The 14,645-nt window shown below is 43.7% G+C and overlaps 1 protein-coding gene across 4 annotated transcripts in view; it reads left to right on the top strand.

Annotated features, from left to right (window-relative positions):
• The window catches only part of LOC128607100 (protein unc-13 homolog C), a 179,760-nt gene that overhangs the window by 85,989 nt on the left and 79,126 nt on the right, over positions 1–14,645 (top strand). For all 4 annotated transcript variants that reach the window (XM_053623744.1, XM_053623745.1, XM_053623741.1 and 1 more), the window contains one exon: positions 3,080–3,165. In XM_053623744.1, the coding sequence (XP_053479719.1) occupies positions 3,080–3,165 (86 nt within the window). The remainder of the gene's footprint in view (positions 1–3,079; positions 3,166–14,645) is intronic.

The raw sequence follows: 14,645 nt of genomic DNA, 5'->3' as shown, positions 1-14,645 counted from the left end.
TTGATTTAATATCGAGCCACACGTCATCATTTTTATCAAATTATTGTTACGTTCAATGCTCACGAAGGAAGCTAGTTCCCGTCCTCGCTTACGTTATAGCAGCTATAAACACTCGCTCCCTCACCAGCTCTGTCTCTCTTCATTCATCTCTCTCTCAGATTGTCATGTCACCATAGAAACCGCAAAGAAGCGTAAACTCCTCTGTCCTGAAGATCTTAAAGTTACGGCTTTACCTCTGACTGTCACAAAGCACTGATACTGGAGACTCCTTCCATCTGAACCAGCTGTTTCTATAGAAACGATAGCGTACTAGAACGAGCGCGTTAATATGAACGACGCTGCAGTCAGAGCCGCTGTTCTAGACAATGAATCGACACCTTCTGACCAATCAGAAATGAGAATTCGACAGCGCTGTACTGTTAATGCCGTGGAGGTTAATCGATAACAGCCTTAAGCCCTACACATCATAGTCGTTCAGAACGATTACTCCCTGCCTCATGATGATGATGATGATGATGATGATGTCACACCGTAGCAGTATAAGCGAGTTTCACAGCAATAAGTGATAAACAAAATCAGATAAACAAAAACATGTCAAAAAAAAAAAGCATGCATTTAACCCACTGGAAATCTCCAACACCAGTCTTTACTACCGAAATGAAACCAGGAACATTTGAAAGATTGCATTTTTATATCTCGGGCTAATTCCTGGCGCGTGACGAGCCTAACCGAGGCTATAAACATGAGACATAGCAGCAAAACAGAACAGATGAATAGAACTCGTTCGCTTTCGACAGGTTGCGAGTGTTTTTTTTTTTCTCAGCGTCTGTTTTTTAATCCGTCATTTCACCCGAATGTGATTGTGCCGTCACTATAAACTCAATATCCAGTGGAAAACGTTTCATTTTTCATTGTTTTGTTTTTGTTTTGTTTGTTTGTTTGTTTTAAAAAAAAAAAATTACATTTTGTCATTTTTGCTAAATGATCACGATTAGCATTCAGTTTGTGCTTTCACATTTACACGTTTCTCGTAACGCCACCAGCCTCGTAGCCCCGATATACACAAATAAAGAAACTTGAACTTTTCTTGGTTGATTCTCTGCGTTTGGGACGATGTATGCATTTCATCTTTGGTGCAGTCGTTATTTTTGGTGTCCGTTTTGTGAGAAATATGCGCTGTTATAGATTTTAAAGGTGGGGGGGGGGGGTTATAAACAGATCATTCAGATATTAGACAGATTTGTGGACTTGAGTCTAGACAAAGCAGTTCTCATCAACGTGTTCTCAGAGTAGGATGGCTGAGAGAGAGAGAGAGAGAGAGAGAGATTTGAGCTGCTGTTCATTTCCTGTACACCATGAACCCGGGATGAAACCGCAGCAACGTTGCTATGGAAACGCAACCAGGGCTCGTGCTGCAGTTCGGCATCATTAGCCGTTAAGCGAGAGATTTGCACCGCTCCGGAAAGTTTCTTTTTCCGTCCTCACACCTCATACTTCCATGATAAAGGGCCTTCCAGGGCCACTGTTAATGAAAATGAAGAGCTGATCCTGTGCGTTTGGGGCTCGAGCAGGAATCTATAAGGAGGGATGATGTTTTAATTTGTTCTCCGAGACCGGACGAGGTTATCTCAGGAGGACAGATTAGCATACGAGTTATGAAGTCGGCTAACGGCGCGGGTAGCGGAGGGAGAATAAGACGCTGACTGATATTTCTACAAGTATCTGTAGGAGTTTCTGTGAGATTAGATTTGTGGACTGGCGTGGAGCCCAAACATCCATCTAATCTCACGCAGGGACTGTAGGGTGTGTGTGTGTGTGTGGGTCAGAGGTCCACGTGTCCGGGCGTGTCAGCATTTTGATAGATCCTGTCCTGATGTCATTATGTCATCAGTCATGTCACAGCTGAATACAAACGCAGCCATCATCTAACTTCTATCCGGGGTGGATTTAGATTTAGGGCCTTAAATACAACCGTTTACTTCAACTTACGCTTCACATCGTCCTTAAGAACACCCTTACCTGTGGAAAAACACACACACACACACACACACACACACACACACACTCGAGAGGCTTTCTGCTTTCATAAAGTCACAAAATCCAGCGTTTAATAAATAATTTCATTTATTATCAATAATATTCGCTATACAACAATTCTTCTCCCATGCAATTTAGTGTGTTGATAATAAACCTTGGTTGCTAAGCAACACAACAGACGAAGGGTTGCACATTCCATGGCTTCTGTGTAATGCGTTAATTCAATTAGTGTGATTAGTGCACATTGAGGATTTGTCCAGGCAGATTTCAGATCAGACTTCAAGTTTATTTTCATTTATTGCAGCCTGTGGAAATCACCACCAGTGTGCGTAGCGACCACTGTTAAAGCAAAGTGGGCGGGGCTAGGTAATGCAATTAAATAAAAACAGAGGTTATGTAAATGAGAAGTAAAGGCGTTATCGCCTGCCTCTGCTTGTATCTGATCTCGGATCAGATATCCGTAGCTGATAAAGATGGCCGGGGAATCGACTGCATTTTAGATCAGATTTATGCCTGGAGAACCGTTTTAGGACCCCAGGAGAGAGTGATTATCACATGAACAGTGAGATTAGTGCATGGATGTGAGCAGGATCATGTCTTGTGCACCATTTTGCAGAATTCAGATGATCTAACAGATTCGATTTGTGTGGCTGCAGGGTTTTATTCCAACCAAAACCTGATTTTACTCGTATAATTAATCGGGCTCGGTCTATACAGTGGTGATGAGATAGTGAACAGGTGGTTGGTTTGATTGGAAACTTGCAAGATTGGACACTGTCCAGAGTTAAATCAGGGAATGAATGAATCAGTAAATGAATGAATCAGTGACTGAATGAATCAGCAACTGAATGAATCATCGACTGAATGAATCATCGACTGAATGAATCAGCGACTGAATGAATCATCGACTGAATGAATCAGCGACTGATTGAATCAGTGAATGAATGTATTAGCAAATGAATAAATTAGTCACTGAATCAATTAGAGACTGAATGAATCAGTGAATGAATGAATCAGTAATCAGTTTTGATGTGATCTGCAGATTCCCGCAGGAGCTGAACATGGGCAAAATCAGCGCAGAGATCATGTGGAACCTGTTTGCTATGGACATGAAGTACGCCATGGATGGTGAGTTACTACTTTGTGTGTGTGTGTGTGTGTGTGTGTGTGTGTGTGTGTGTGTTTGTAGGTGAGTGTGGGTGAGTGTGGGTGGGGTGGGTGTGTTAGTGCCAGTTATGGACCATTATTTATTTATGCACACACACACACACACACACACACACACACACACACTCAGTGATTACTATTTGTGATTTCTCAGATGCATCCTTAATCTGTGTGTTTCCATGGGAACCAGGTGCTGAGATGTTGATATGCCATGCACTTCACAATTTAATATGCACACAAGACACACACACACACACACACACACACACACACACACAAACAGAGACACACATGCACTTCTTTCCACTGTGAGAATAAAATGCCATTTGCTGCCCTCTAATTGTGTGTAAATTGACTATAATTTTGAAGTGTGTGTGTGTGTGTGTGTGTGGGTGTGTGTGTGTCTCAAAAGATGCTCTGTTTTTACAGAACCAAAAAGACAATTCTGTGCAGTTAGTTTGTTCTAATGTTGCGTGGTTTCACTTGATGCTCACATGCACTGTGATGTAAAACGTTATTTTGCAATGCTGTCTCTGAAGACAAAAGAAAGTGGAAATGACGTGGAAACCCGTGAGTATACAGTACGACGTTAAGATAGCTGCTGTATTTGTTATTCTCCTCTTGTAAATCATTAGTTCGTCTCAAAGCAGCAGGATTATGAAGCTTTATGACATCTCGATACAGTGTCTGTTTCATTCCTAGTTATAAAGTTACAGCTTTACCTCTGACAGTTACAAAGTGCTCACACTGGAGACTCCTTCCATCAATAAATGGTCAAATTAGCGTCTTCTTACTTTAAGAATGTCAGCGACTTCAAATGTTTTGTTTTTTGCACCGTATGAGTCTGTGTGAACAGGCTGTTACTAAAGAAACAATCATACATTAGAGCGAGCGCATTAATATAAACTGCATGAATGTCACAGCTGCTGTAATAAAAAATTAATCAACACCTTCTGACCAATTGTTATTTAAATATTTGGTTATTTATTTATTTGGTTCCATACATCAATCTTATCCTACAGGGTCGCGGGGGAACCTGGAGCTTATCCCAGGGAGTATGGGGCACGAGGCGGGGTACATCCTGGATGGGGTGCCAATCCATCACAGGGCACAATCACATACACATTCATACACTACGGACACTTTGGACACGCCAATCAGCCTACCATGCATGTCTTTGGACTGGGGGAGGAAACCGGAGTACCCGGAGGAAACCCCCGCAGCATGGGGAGAACATGCAAACTCCGCACACACAGGGCCACGGTGGGAATCGAACCCCCGACCCTGGAGGTGTGAGGCGAACGCGCTAACTCTACTGTGTGCTATTTATTTGGTTATTTAATGATTTTTTTTATTATTATTATTGTTTTACCGTAAGAATGAAGAAAGTAAAGGAGAAGAATGGTGTATGTGTGAGGATGGAGGAGGACGGAGGAACGTGTGTTGTTAAAAACAGATATATGAGCATAGTAAAAAATATTCAGTGGAACAAGAATGAAGATAAAGTGCAGAGCAGTTTGGGGCCGAAAAACAATTCAGCTGCAGAATTTGTAGCCACTTGTCACGACCTGAGGACTCGCTACTGAGGCCATTCATCACCCAGCACCCAACCTGTGGGTGTGTGTGTGTGTGTGTGTGAGAGAGAGAGAGAGAGAGAGAGAGAGAGAGAGAGAGAGAGGGAAGAGAAAGAGAGAGAGAAGAGAGAAAGAGAGAGAGTGAGGGAGAGAAGAGAGAGAGAAGAGAAATAGAGAAGAGAGAGAAGAGAAAGCGAGAAGAGAAAGAGAGAGAGAGAAAGTGAAAGAGTGAGGGAGAGAAGAGAGAGAGAAGAGAAAGAGAGAGAGAGAAAGTGAAGGAGAATGAGGGAGAGAAGAGAGGAGAGAAGAGAAAGAGAGAGAGAGAACGTGAAAGAGAGTGAGGGAGAGGAGAGAGAGAGACGAGAAAGAGAGAGAGAGTGAGAGAGGAGAGAGGAGAGAGCATCTGCTTGATCATGTAATAAATGTTTTTGCGGTGCAGCTCACTGCATTCCTGCTTTCTTCGATTTTAATTTCTTCGTTAGAAAAAAGAAAGAGTGGGGAAAAGACAAATAATTAGAAAAGGGAGAGAAAATGAAAGAAATAAGGTGAGGGAGAGTGACAGAGAGAGAGAGAGAGAGAGAGAGAGAGAGAGAGAGAGAGAACGGACAAATGATCAAATCAACAACAACAAAAAATAAATAAAAACAACAGTTGAAAAAAAGAAAAATCAATGCGCATACATCAGATTGTGGAACAGTAAACAGGTGCAGTTCTATTCCTCTTATTCCACAGCAATTTACCAACAATTACAAGCGTTCTTCTTTAATGAATGACTCGTCATATTTCTATACATTTATTCTTCCGTTTAATGTCGTGGAACATCCATGACTCAAATTAGTTCCTGTTATTACTTACACAGTCAGACAGATGGACAGATATGTAGATAGAATAACAGATAGATAGATAGATAGATAGATAGATAGATAGATAGATAGATAGATAGAATAACAGATAGATAGATAGATAGATAGATAGAATAACAGATAGATAGATAGATAGATAGATAGATAGAATAACAGATAGATAGATAGATAGAATAACAGATAGATAGATAGATAGATAGAATAATAGATAGATAGATAGATAGAATAACAGATAGCTAGATAGATAGATAGATAGATAGATAGATAGATAGATAGATAGATAGATAGATAGATAGATATCAGTAATATGTACAGTTTTATGTCTCAGGGTAAAATTTTCCTCTCTTATTTGAAATGGTGCCACACCATTCCATATTCCCTAATGCCTACTCCTTATTCCATGTTCCCTAATGCCTACTCCTTATTCCATGTTCCCTAATGCCTACTCCTTATTCCATATTCCCTAATGCCTACTCCTTATTCCATATTCCCTAATGCCTACTCCTTATTCCATATTCCCTAATCCCTACTCCTTATTCCATGTTCCCTAATGCCTACTCCTTATTCCATGTTCCCTAATGCCTACTCCTTATTCCATGTTCCCTAATCCCTACTCCTTATTCCATATTCCCTAATGCCTACTCCTTATTCCATGTTCCCTAATCCCTACTCCTTATTCCATATTCCCTAATGCCTACTCCTTATTCCATGTTCCCTAATCCCTACTCCTTATTCCATATTCCCTAATCCCTACTCCTTATTCCATATTCCCTAATGCCTACTCCTTATTCCATGTTCCCTAATGCCTACTCCTTATTTCATATTCCCTAATGCCTACTCCTTATTCCATGTTCCCTAATCCCTACTCCTTATTCCATATTCCCTAATGCCTACTCCTTATTCCATGTTCCCTAATCCCTACTCCTTATTCCATGTTCCCTAATCCCTACTCCTTATTCCATGTTCCCTAATCCCTACTCCTTATTCCATGTTCCCTAATCCCTACTCCTTATTCCATGTTCCCTAATCCCTACTCCTTATTCCATGTTCCCTAATCCCTACTCCTTATTCCACATTCCCTAATCCCTACTCCTTATTCCATATTCCCTAATCCCTACTCCTTATTTCATATTCCCTTCTCCTTATTTCATGTTCCCTAATCCCTACTCCTTATTTCATATTCCCTAATCCCTACTCCTTATTTCATATTCCCTTCTCCTTATTTCATGTTCCCTAATCCCTACTCCTTATTTCATATTCCCTTCTCCTTATTTCATGTTCCCTAATCCCTACTCCTTATTTCATATTCCCTTCTCCTTATTTCATGTTCCCTAATCCCTACTCCTTATTTCATATTCCCTAACCCCTACTCCTTATTTCATATTCCCTAATCCCTACTCCTTATTTCATATTCCCTAATCCCTACTCCTTATTTCATATTCCCTGAATCCCTACTCCTTATTTCATATTCCCTGAATCCCTACTATTTATTTCATATTCCCTACTCCCTACTACTTATTTCATAATTTCCTAATCTGTATTTTCCATTCCTCGATCCCTACACCCTACTTCCTTTTCCCTACTTTGAAGTGTAGGGTTGCATCTGAAGTGTTGTATTATTTTGAGCAGTGTGAGTAATATAAACCTGAATGCACACACAATTTGAGACCTTGTGTTACTCCAGCCTCTTTAATCTGTATTGTTTGTGTATGTGTGTGTGTGTGTGTGTGTGTGTGTGTGTGTGTGTGTGTGTGTTTGTGTTTGTGTGTGCGCGTGTGTGCGCGTGTGTAAACTGATGTGACGTTTCACACAGCAGGAGGCTGAATAATGATCCGCTGCTCTTACACTTTACACCAAACACTTTAGCGCTCCAGCATACACCAACACCAGGGTCATGCTGCACAAAGGCACAGCGGGAGGCGCTCAGTGTTTGTGTGTGTGTTTGTGTGTGTGTGTGTGTGTGTGTGTGTGTGTGTGTGTGTGTGGCTTAGCAATATGCAGTATAAAGGAAAGAGATGTCTTCAAAGGAAACAGAGCGGAAATGCAACACTAGCTCAATCCTGATAACTTTTTTATCTCTCTCTCTCTCTTTCTCTGAATGAAATAGCAGTCCTTCGACAGCAGACACTTTCATTGAGCTCCATACCATCAGCGTCTCATGCTTTCTTCCTCTACTGTGGTTTGAACTTCCAGCTTTATAATCTCCAATTCACTCTTGTTTTCTGTGTCCATACTGTGTGAAGAGGTTTTCATCTCAGCTGTAAGGTGTGTAACGCAATGCCACTATCCCTGTATGTACCTTTATTCAGTTTTTAATCCCAGAGTAGGCATGGCCTAAAGCAGAACCTCAGCCTCAAGCTCAGCTACATCACTCCAGCTCATAATTATTCTCAACTACAGATGTGTGCTGGTGTTCCCTTTCCATGGGAATGCTATGTTGCATCACGCTTGATGCTTTGGGAACGCCCCCTGGCGAAAATGGTGTCTGTATATGTGTGAAATCACACCAATCTGATTATCCTGCCTCAGTCAGGTGACGAAGTAGAAACACGTCACGAAGACGATACTACGAAGGCACCCACAGACTATGTTATCCGGCTTATTTGTTTTCAGGAAGCGCATGTCTGTGTACTGTGGGTGTTTGTCCTATTGTCTGTCCTATTTTTTTCTAAAGAAAGTAGAAACTATGAGAAAAAGAGGTTACAGAGCTTGTGTCTCGCCATGCTCACGTTTTCTCATGGAGGATGACGGGCACACTTTCTGTGTTAAATGTTTGGGGGCAGAGCACACTAGGCAAGTCCTTGATGGGGCTGTCTGTGTGCACGGTGAGAAATTCTCCCTAGAGAAAACTCCAGGCTCAGTTGGCTGTCTTCTCGAGTGAAGGGATCTGGACATCTGTACCTCATGGTTCGGGACTGGCCGCTGTCGAGGCAGCCTGCCGGCTCAAAACGTGGGGGTCCCAGATATATCTGGAGGGAGAGCAAGAGATGGTTGAATCCCTTTCACTTGCTCTTTCGTCTGGTTCTGAGTCTCCAGTCCCAGCAAGAGCCTGCGGTGTGATCTCTCTACTGGGGCTGGAAATCAGCCCACCGCCTCCACCGCTGAGGAGATGGAGGAGGAAGCACAACCCTCGAGGCTCTCTGAATCCTATAAAGAGCTGCTAGAGGTTGTGACCAGGGCTGTGGAGAAGTTAAAAATAGAATGAACGGCTGAGGAGGAGGCGCCTCGTGGAAGACTGGGTGAGCACTTCCTCACCAGTGGTAAGAAATCCTCCCCCAGCAAGAGGCTCCCCTTTTTCCCCGAGCTCCACACTGAGATGTCGGAAAAAGCCATACTCCAGTCGAGTTTTTAACCCCACGACTGCAATTTATGCTCCCATCACGGGGGAAAAACATATAGTTATAGTGCACAGCCACGGGTTGAAGGGATGCTTGTGGGCAAACTTAGAGGGGCCGGCCTTGCCTACGAAGCCGTGCAGGGTGTCCTCACAGTTAGTGGGAAAGGCTTACGCGGCAGCAGGTCAGGCTTGTGGTGCTTGAATACTATAGCTGTGCTTCAAGCTTATCAAGCTGACCCACTGAAAGAACTCGATAGTGGTGAAGGTATCGGTCCTGAGGCGGTTGCGGAGCTCCGCCGAGCCACAGATTTGTCTCTCCGTGCCACGTCGCAGACGCACGCTGCCATCGGCCATTCTATGGCTGCTTTGCTGGTCACGGAGAGGCATCTGTGGCTTAATTTGTCTGGAATAAAAGAGAGAGGCAAAGTGTTTTTATAGAATGCCCCTGTTTCTCCTGATGGCTTGTTTGGCGACACAGTAAATACTGTCGTGGATAGGTTTCAGGAAGTAAAAAAAAAACAGGTACAGGCATTCAATTAATTCCTCCCTCGCCTCTTCGAGCTCCCGGGGGCTTCGAGTAGTCCTCGGCTTGGGACTAGCGCTGATAGGGAAGGACAGAAAGCTAGCGTGACTGCCCGCCTCCTCCCACGCAGAGGCAGGGGGTCCAGGCAGCCACAATCCCAGTTCTCCAGAATGCATCTGAGCACCGTTCTAAGCACTAGAATTAAGAAGTAGTCCCAAGAGGCTTATAAAGTGGGGTATCGGGGACTTTGAGGTTGTGTGGCCCCCAGTATTTCTGTAGGGCATCATCTATTCAATGATTTCACATGTTCTTATGTCTCTGTTTAGTGAGCTGGGCAGGGTAACAAACTTATGATACTTTCACTTCAAAAAAAACAACAACTCTGCGCTACTTGAAGCTGTACTCATTATACGTGCAGTTACACTCAGTTTATCGTTTGCACATTCAGTTCGCGTATGGATTTGTCACGATAAGACGCATCCACTCTCGCATCCATATTCCCCTCCCTTCAGTCAAGTCTCTTGGGTCTGTTATGAACGCAGAATATTTCTGAGGAAATATTTCTTCTCATGTTTAAAAGGGGGGAATCTATTATCACGGGGCAGTCGTACGCTCTATTAGGTGTCTCTCGTGATTCCAAGTAACTACCAGGGTAGTGCTGTGGATTCTACACGCGCTTCAAATTCGCCCACGGGGGAAGTGTACGCTCTAATTACGTGTCACTTCACTTGGCGGTGCGAATAGCAGTTAGACCCTGTCACTGAGGTGCGGGGACTATGGGACGTTTCACAGGCAGGCTGGGGGTGTAGCTACTTATCGGCTGACTGTATGCTTAGTGCCGAGGTTCGTCCAGAACTACTTACAATATGTTCTAACCAATTTAGTTTCCCAAAATATAACGAAGCTAGTGGTCTAATATAAACCAGCGTAATCAAGACCAGGCAGTTACTAAGGATGAGTGAATGCAAGCGGTACGCTTTCAAATTTTAATAAAACAGAAAAAATATACGTCGCTCATCAAAGTTAGCTGGCTAGCTTGCTGCTAACTAAAGATGAATCATGGAGGCTTCCGTATGTGTGTGTGTGTGTGTGTGTGTGTGTGTGTGTGTGTGCTGTCAGTGAGCTGAAGGTTTCACCAGCGGGATTTCTCCTGCTGCATGATTTAATTGGTATCGATTTAGACAAATCCAGGTGTATGAAGTGACTCGGTGTGAAAATCTTCCTCATAACTCAATTCCAGGTTGTTGTTTTTTTCGGTTTTGAGGAGTTTTCCTAAATGAACACCTGCCTGCTTTAATTACTGTAGCGTGTAGTGGAGAGGACGCGAGTCGCTGAAGAAGCTACATTTAGGTAGTGTTATTTTCTACAGATGCTCATGCTCTCAGATCAGAGGAGAGAGAGAGAGAGAGAGAGAGAGAGAGAGAGGAGAAGAGAGAGAGAGAAACTGAAAAAGAGAAAGGCGTAGAGAGAAACAGAAAGACAAACAGTGTTAGAGACCAACAGAATGTGAGAGCGAGACAGAAGCTAGCTAGCTAACTTTAGTGTGTGTGTGTGTGTGTGTAATAGCTCTATAGGGAACTGTCATTTATTTAACACACATCATTTCCCTCAGACATTTTTATGTTCGGTTATGGTGTTCAGTGTAGCTTTTATTAGATACTGTGCCATGTGTGTGTGTGTGTGTGCATGTGCGTGTGTGTGTTTAGTCTCCACCCAGAGCATCAACCCTTCAGAGAGGAAATGCTAAATACAGATTTTTATAGCAGTGAATGTGTCGTGAAGACACATTCAGCGTTACTGCCGTGTGTGTGTGTGTGTGTGTGTTATAATTCGTCCTCATCAGAACAACCGGCAGCTACCCAGGGCATCTACAGTAAGCACGAACTCGCCTTCCTCCCAGTGGGATTGTAGGACATGATGAGAGCGCGTCGGCGGGGAATTAGGCGAGGATCAGGCTGTGTTTTCCGCGGCTCTGTATCCCACTGAGAGATAAACGGTAGATTATTAGTGCGCTACACAGGAGTCCCACAGGATTCGAACCCATCACCTTCAGGCTACGCTAATGCCTTTCAGTTCATATTACACTGAATTTATTGTGTCACAAAGGAAAATATTACATTTAATAATGCAATGGATGGATTTCGGCCTCCTCGATACACGTCCGTGGTATACGAAGCCCCGCCCCCAGAATCTTTCGCTGACGTTCACGATCTCCATCATAACTAACGTTCCGACATTTTGCTAGCTATAAATATACGACTAATTTGCCGTCGGCAATGTTTACTATGTAAGAAAATAAAACACAACAAGAAAAATAATCCATGACGCAGTGCTGTGATGAAGTGGAGTTACTGTTCTCTCTTTGAAGCTGATTATTTCCCTATAACAGCACGTCCTGAATGTTTTATTTCTCTTATACCACAGGAATTTGCCAACGATTGCACTGGTTTATTTATATACAGAAAGACACGTCATACTTTTTTATCCGTTTATAGTTGCATTTCCTTCCATTGACTTCCAGTCATACGCATGCGAATGCTGGAGACCGGAAACGCACGCTCGCGCGAAGACGTTTCGCATTTTCGCTGCATTCCAAAGTCCGCCTTTGGTGAACTCTAACCTGCGAATTTGTCTCACGTGAAGACGTCTGACCAATAGAAGATCGACACGTCATGGCTTGACCTCTTCAGACGGATTATAGCGGAGTCGAACCATCCCGTTTTTATACGGCACAACTTTAAAAGAATATTAAATCAACATCAAAAGAGATAGGGTGAACCTTCTCCTTTGCAGGCGCTTTTGTCACCGTGGCAACAACAGTAGTACAAGCACGTCGGAATCCACGATGTGTGGATTAAAAACATGGCGACGCCTTGGCGCGTGATGTCATATCCGGTTCCTATGCGGCGGTCTAGTCTAGTGTAACAGCTGCGTTGTTGTATCTAATATATTATTAACACTGTTTTGTGAAATCAGGTACGAATTCATTTAAAAACAAATCACGGTTCATTTCTGTAGCGCTAAATAAAACACGCCGTCACAGTTTGAATGAGCATGCTACTACAGAACTTTATTAGCATAGAATTTCGGAACAATTCCATTCACTTTGATGTGTGTAGCGTTTGTTAAAATAATACACTTTGTCACAAAGCGGCGTTACAGAAGTCTGCAGTGTTCAGGTGAAGCGAGGGTGAGACACTGTTTCTGCAATACAGTGTCATGAATTTGGAAATTCGCCACACACACACACTCACACACACACACACACACTCACACACACACACACACACACAGTAAAGTCTCTTGATATCCTCTGACAGTGTGTCTTCTCTCTATTCTCTTCTCAGACATGGCAAATTCAGATTACTGCCAAATGAATGAATAGCGAATGCCAAAGTTTTGAGACGTGTGTATAAACAGCACCTGCTCATAATCGCACCGAGGCGAGATATTCACGAAAAACAATATGGCACCGTAATTCTCTGTTTTTGGCATCAGTTATTCATCAGGACGGTATAAAATGAATTCAGAACGTCTACAAAATGAAATAAAGTTAGAGATAAAATGGAGAGACTTTACTGTGTAAGAAGCGGTTTGAACATATTTCAGAATCGACATGCATTTGTAATGAGTCATTTAAATAGTTTTCCCAAAAAACTTAGTTCCATTTCAAAGAGAACTCAACGTTGCGTGAGCTTCACACTGTGGTTATAAATCACACCTCATTATCTTCAGAGAGACTGCATGAACGCTCGTAAAAAGTCACTTCGTTTCCTCTCGATTATTTCAACGACAAAAATCTCTTTATTTTTATGTCCCTTTAAAAAAGAGAAAAAAAAGAAACGACTGAGAGAGAATTCAGGAAGTGTGTCACACCTTGCCCGTTTTATAACGGGGGGAACGGACACACATTCTGTGTGAAGTGTCTGGGGGTGGAGCATGCCGCAGCGGCCCTTGAGGGGGCTGACTGCTCGCATTTTGAGCGCTCTACAATCAGGCAGCTCCACTTGCAGCTCGCTCTCTTCTCGGCCGAAGTGAGTTGGGTTTCAGAGCCTCGTGGATCTGATCTCAGGTCCTGGGGTTCTCCTATGGATCTGGAAGAGGAGCCAGAGACGAGCGCTGCTCTATCTCTTGCTCTGTCTTCCGGTCCGACGCTCTCCGCTGGATTTTGGAGCTCACATCGTGACTCATTCTGTTATGGAAAGCCAATATACCCTCTCTGACTCCACGGAGCCAGAGGGGGGAGCCATTGCACCAAAGATTGAGAGCAGCTCTCAAGCAGACAACGAGCTGCTTGAAGTGATTACTAGGGTGGTAGAAAAACCTAATCTAGACTGCCCCGGGGAAGAGGAAGTGGTTCGTAGCAGGCTGGAGGAGCGCTTTCTCCCCAGTGAAAATACATCTCCCTCACATCACACTTTTTTCCAGAAGTGCACGATGGGACAAACCATACACTAGCCGTGTTTGTTTCCCTGTGACGTCGGATTATTCGGCCATCATGGGGAATGAACAGCATGGGTATTTAGCTATGCCAAACGTGGAGGAGGCACTTGTGAGCTACCTTTCTCCCTTGACGAATGGAAATTTAGGGGGGCCGGCTTTGCCTCCAAGCCATGTAAGGCCTCCTCGGCATTGGTTGGCAAAGCTTATGTGGCAGCGGGTCTCACTTGTGGGTCAATGCATACAATGGCAGTGTTGCAGGAGAACCAAGCAGACCTGCAGTGTGAACTCAAGAACGGGGAGGGAATTGGGCCGGAGGCAGTGGCGGAGCTTCACCACGCCATGGATTTGTCTCTCAAGGCAACCTAGCAAATGGACCGTCATAACAACAGTTCAATGGGTTGCGGCAGAGAGGCACCTATGGCTCAACCTTTCACAGATGGGGGATAAAAATAAAGTCTCCCTGCTGTACATTCCTGTTGAACCTTGCTGTCTGTTCAGCTAAAGCCATCGCGGACAGGTTTCGCAAGGTGAAAAAGCAAACAGCAGCGTTCAGCCAGTTCCTTCCCCGTCGTGTCGAGTTTGCCTGGGCATCCACGAGTGGAGCTCGGGCCAGCACTAGTGTGAGGGAGGTGCAGAAGGCAGGTGCAGAAGGCGAGGGAGGTGCAGTCATATCCTGCTAGTAGGCCTGTTCTGAGAATGAT

Source organism: Ictalurus furcatus, chromosome 4 (genome assembly GCF_023375685.1).
Source record: "Ictalurus furcatus strain D&B chromosome 4, Billie_1.0, whole genome shotgun sequence".
NCBI lineage: Eukaryota > Metazoa > Chordata > Actinopteri > Siluriformes > Ictaluridae > Ictalurus > Ictalurus furcatus.
This window is presented reverse-complemented; position numbering and strand designations above follow the sequence as displayed.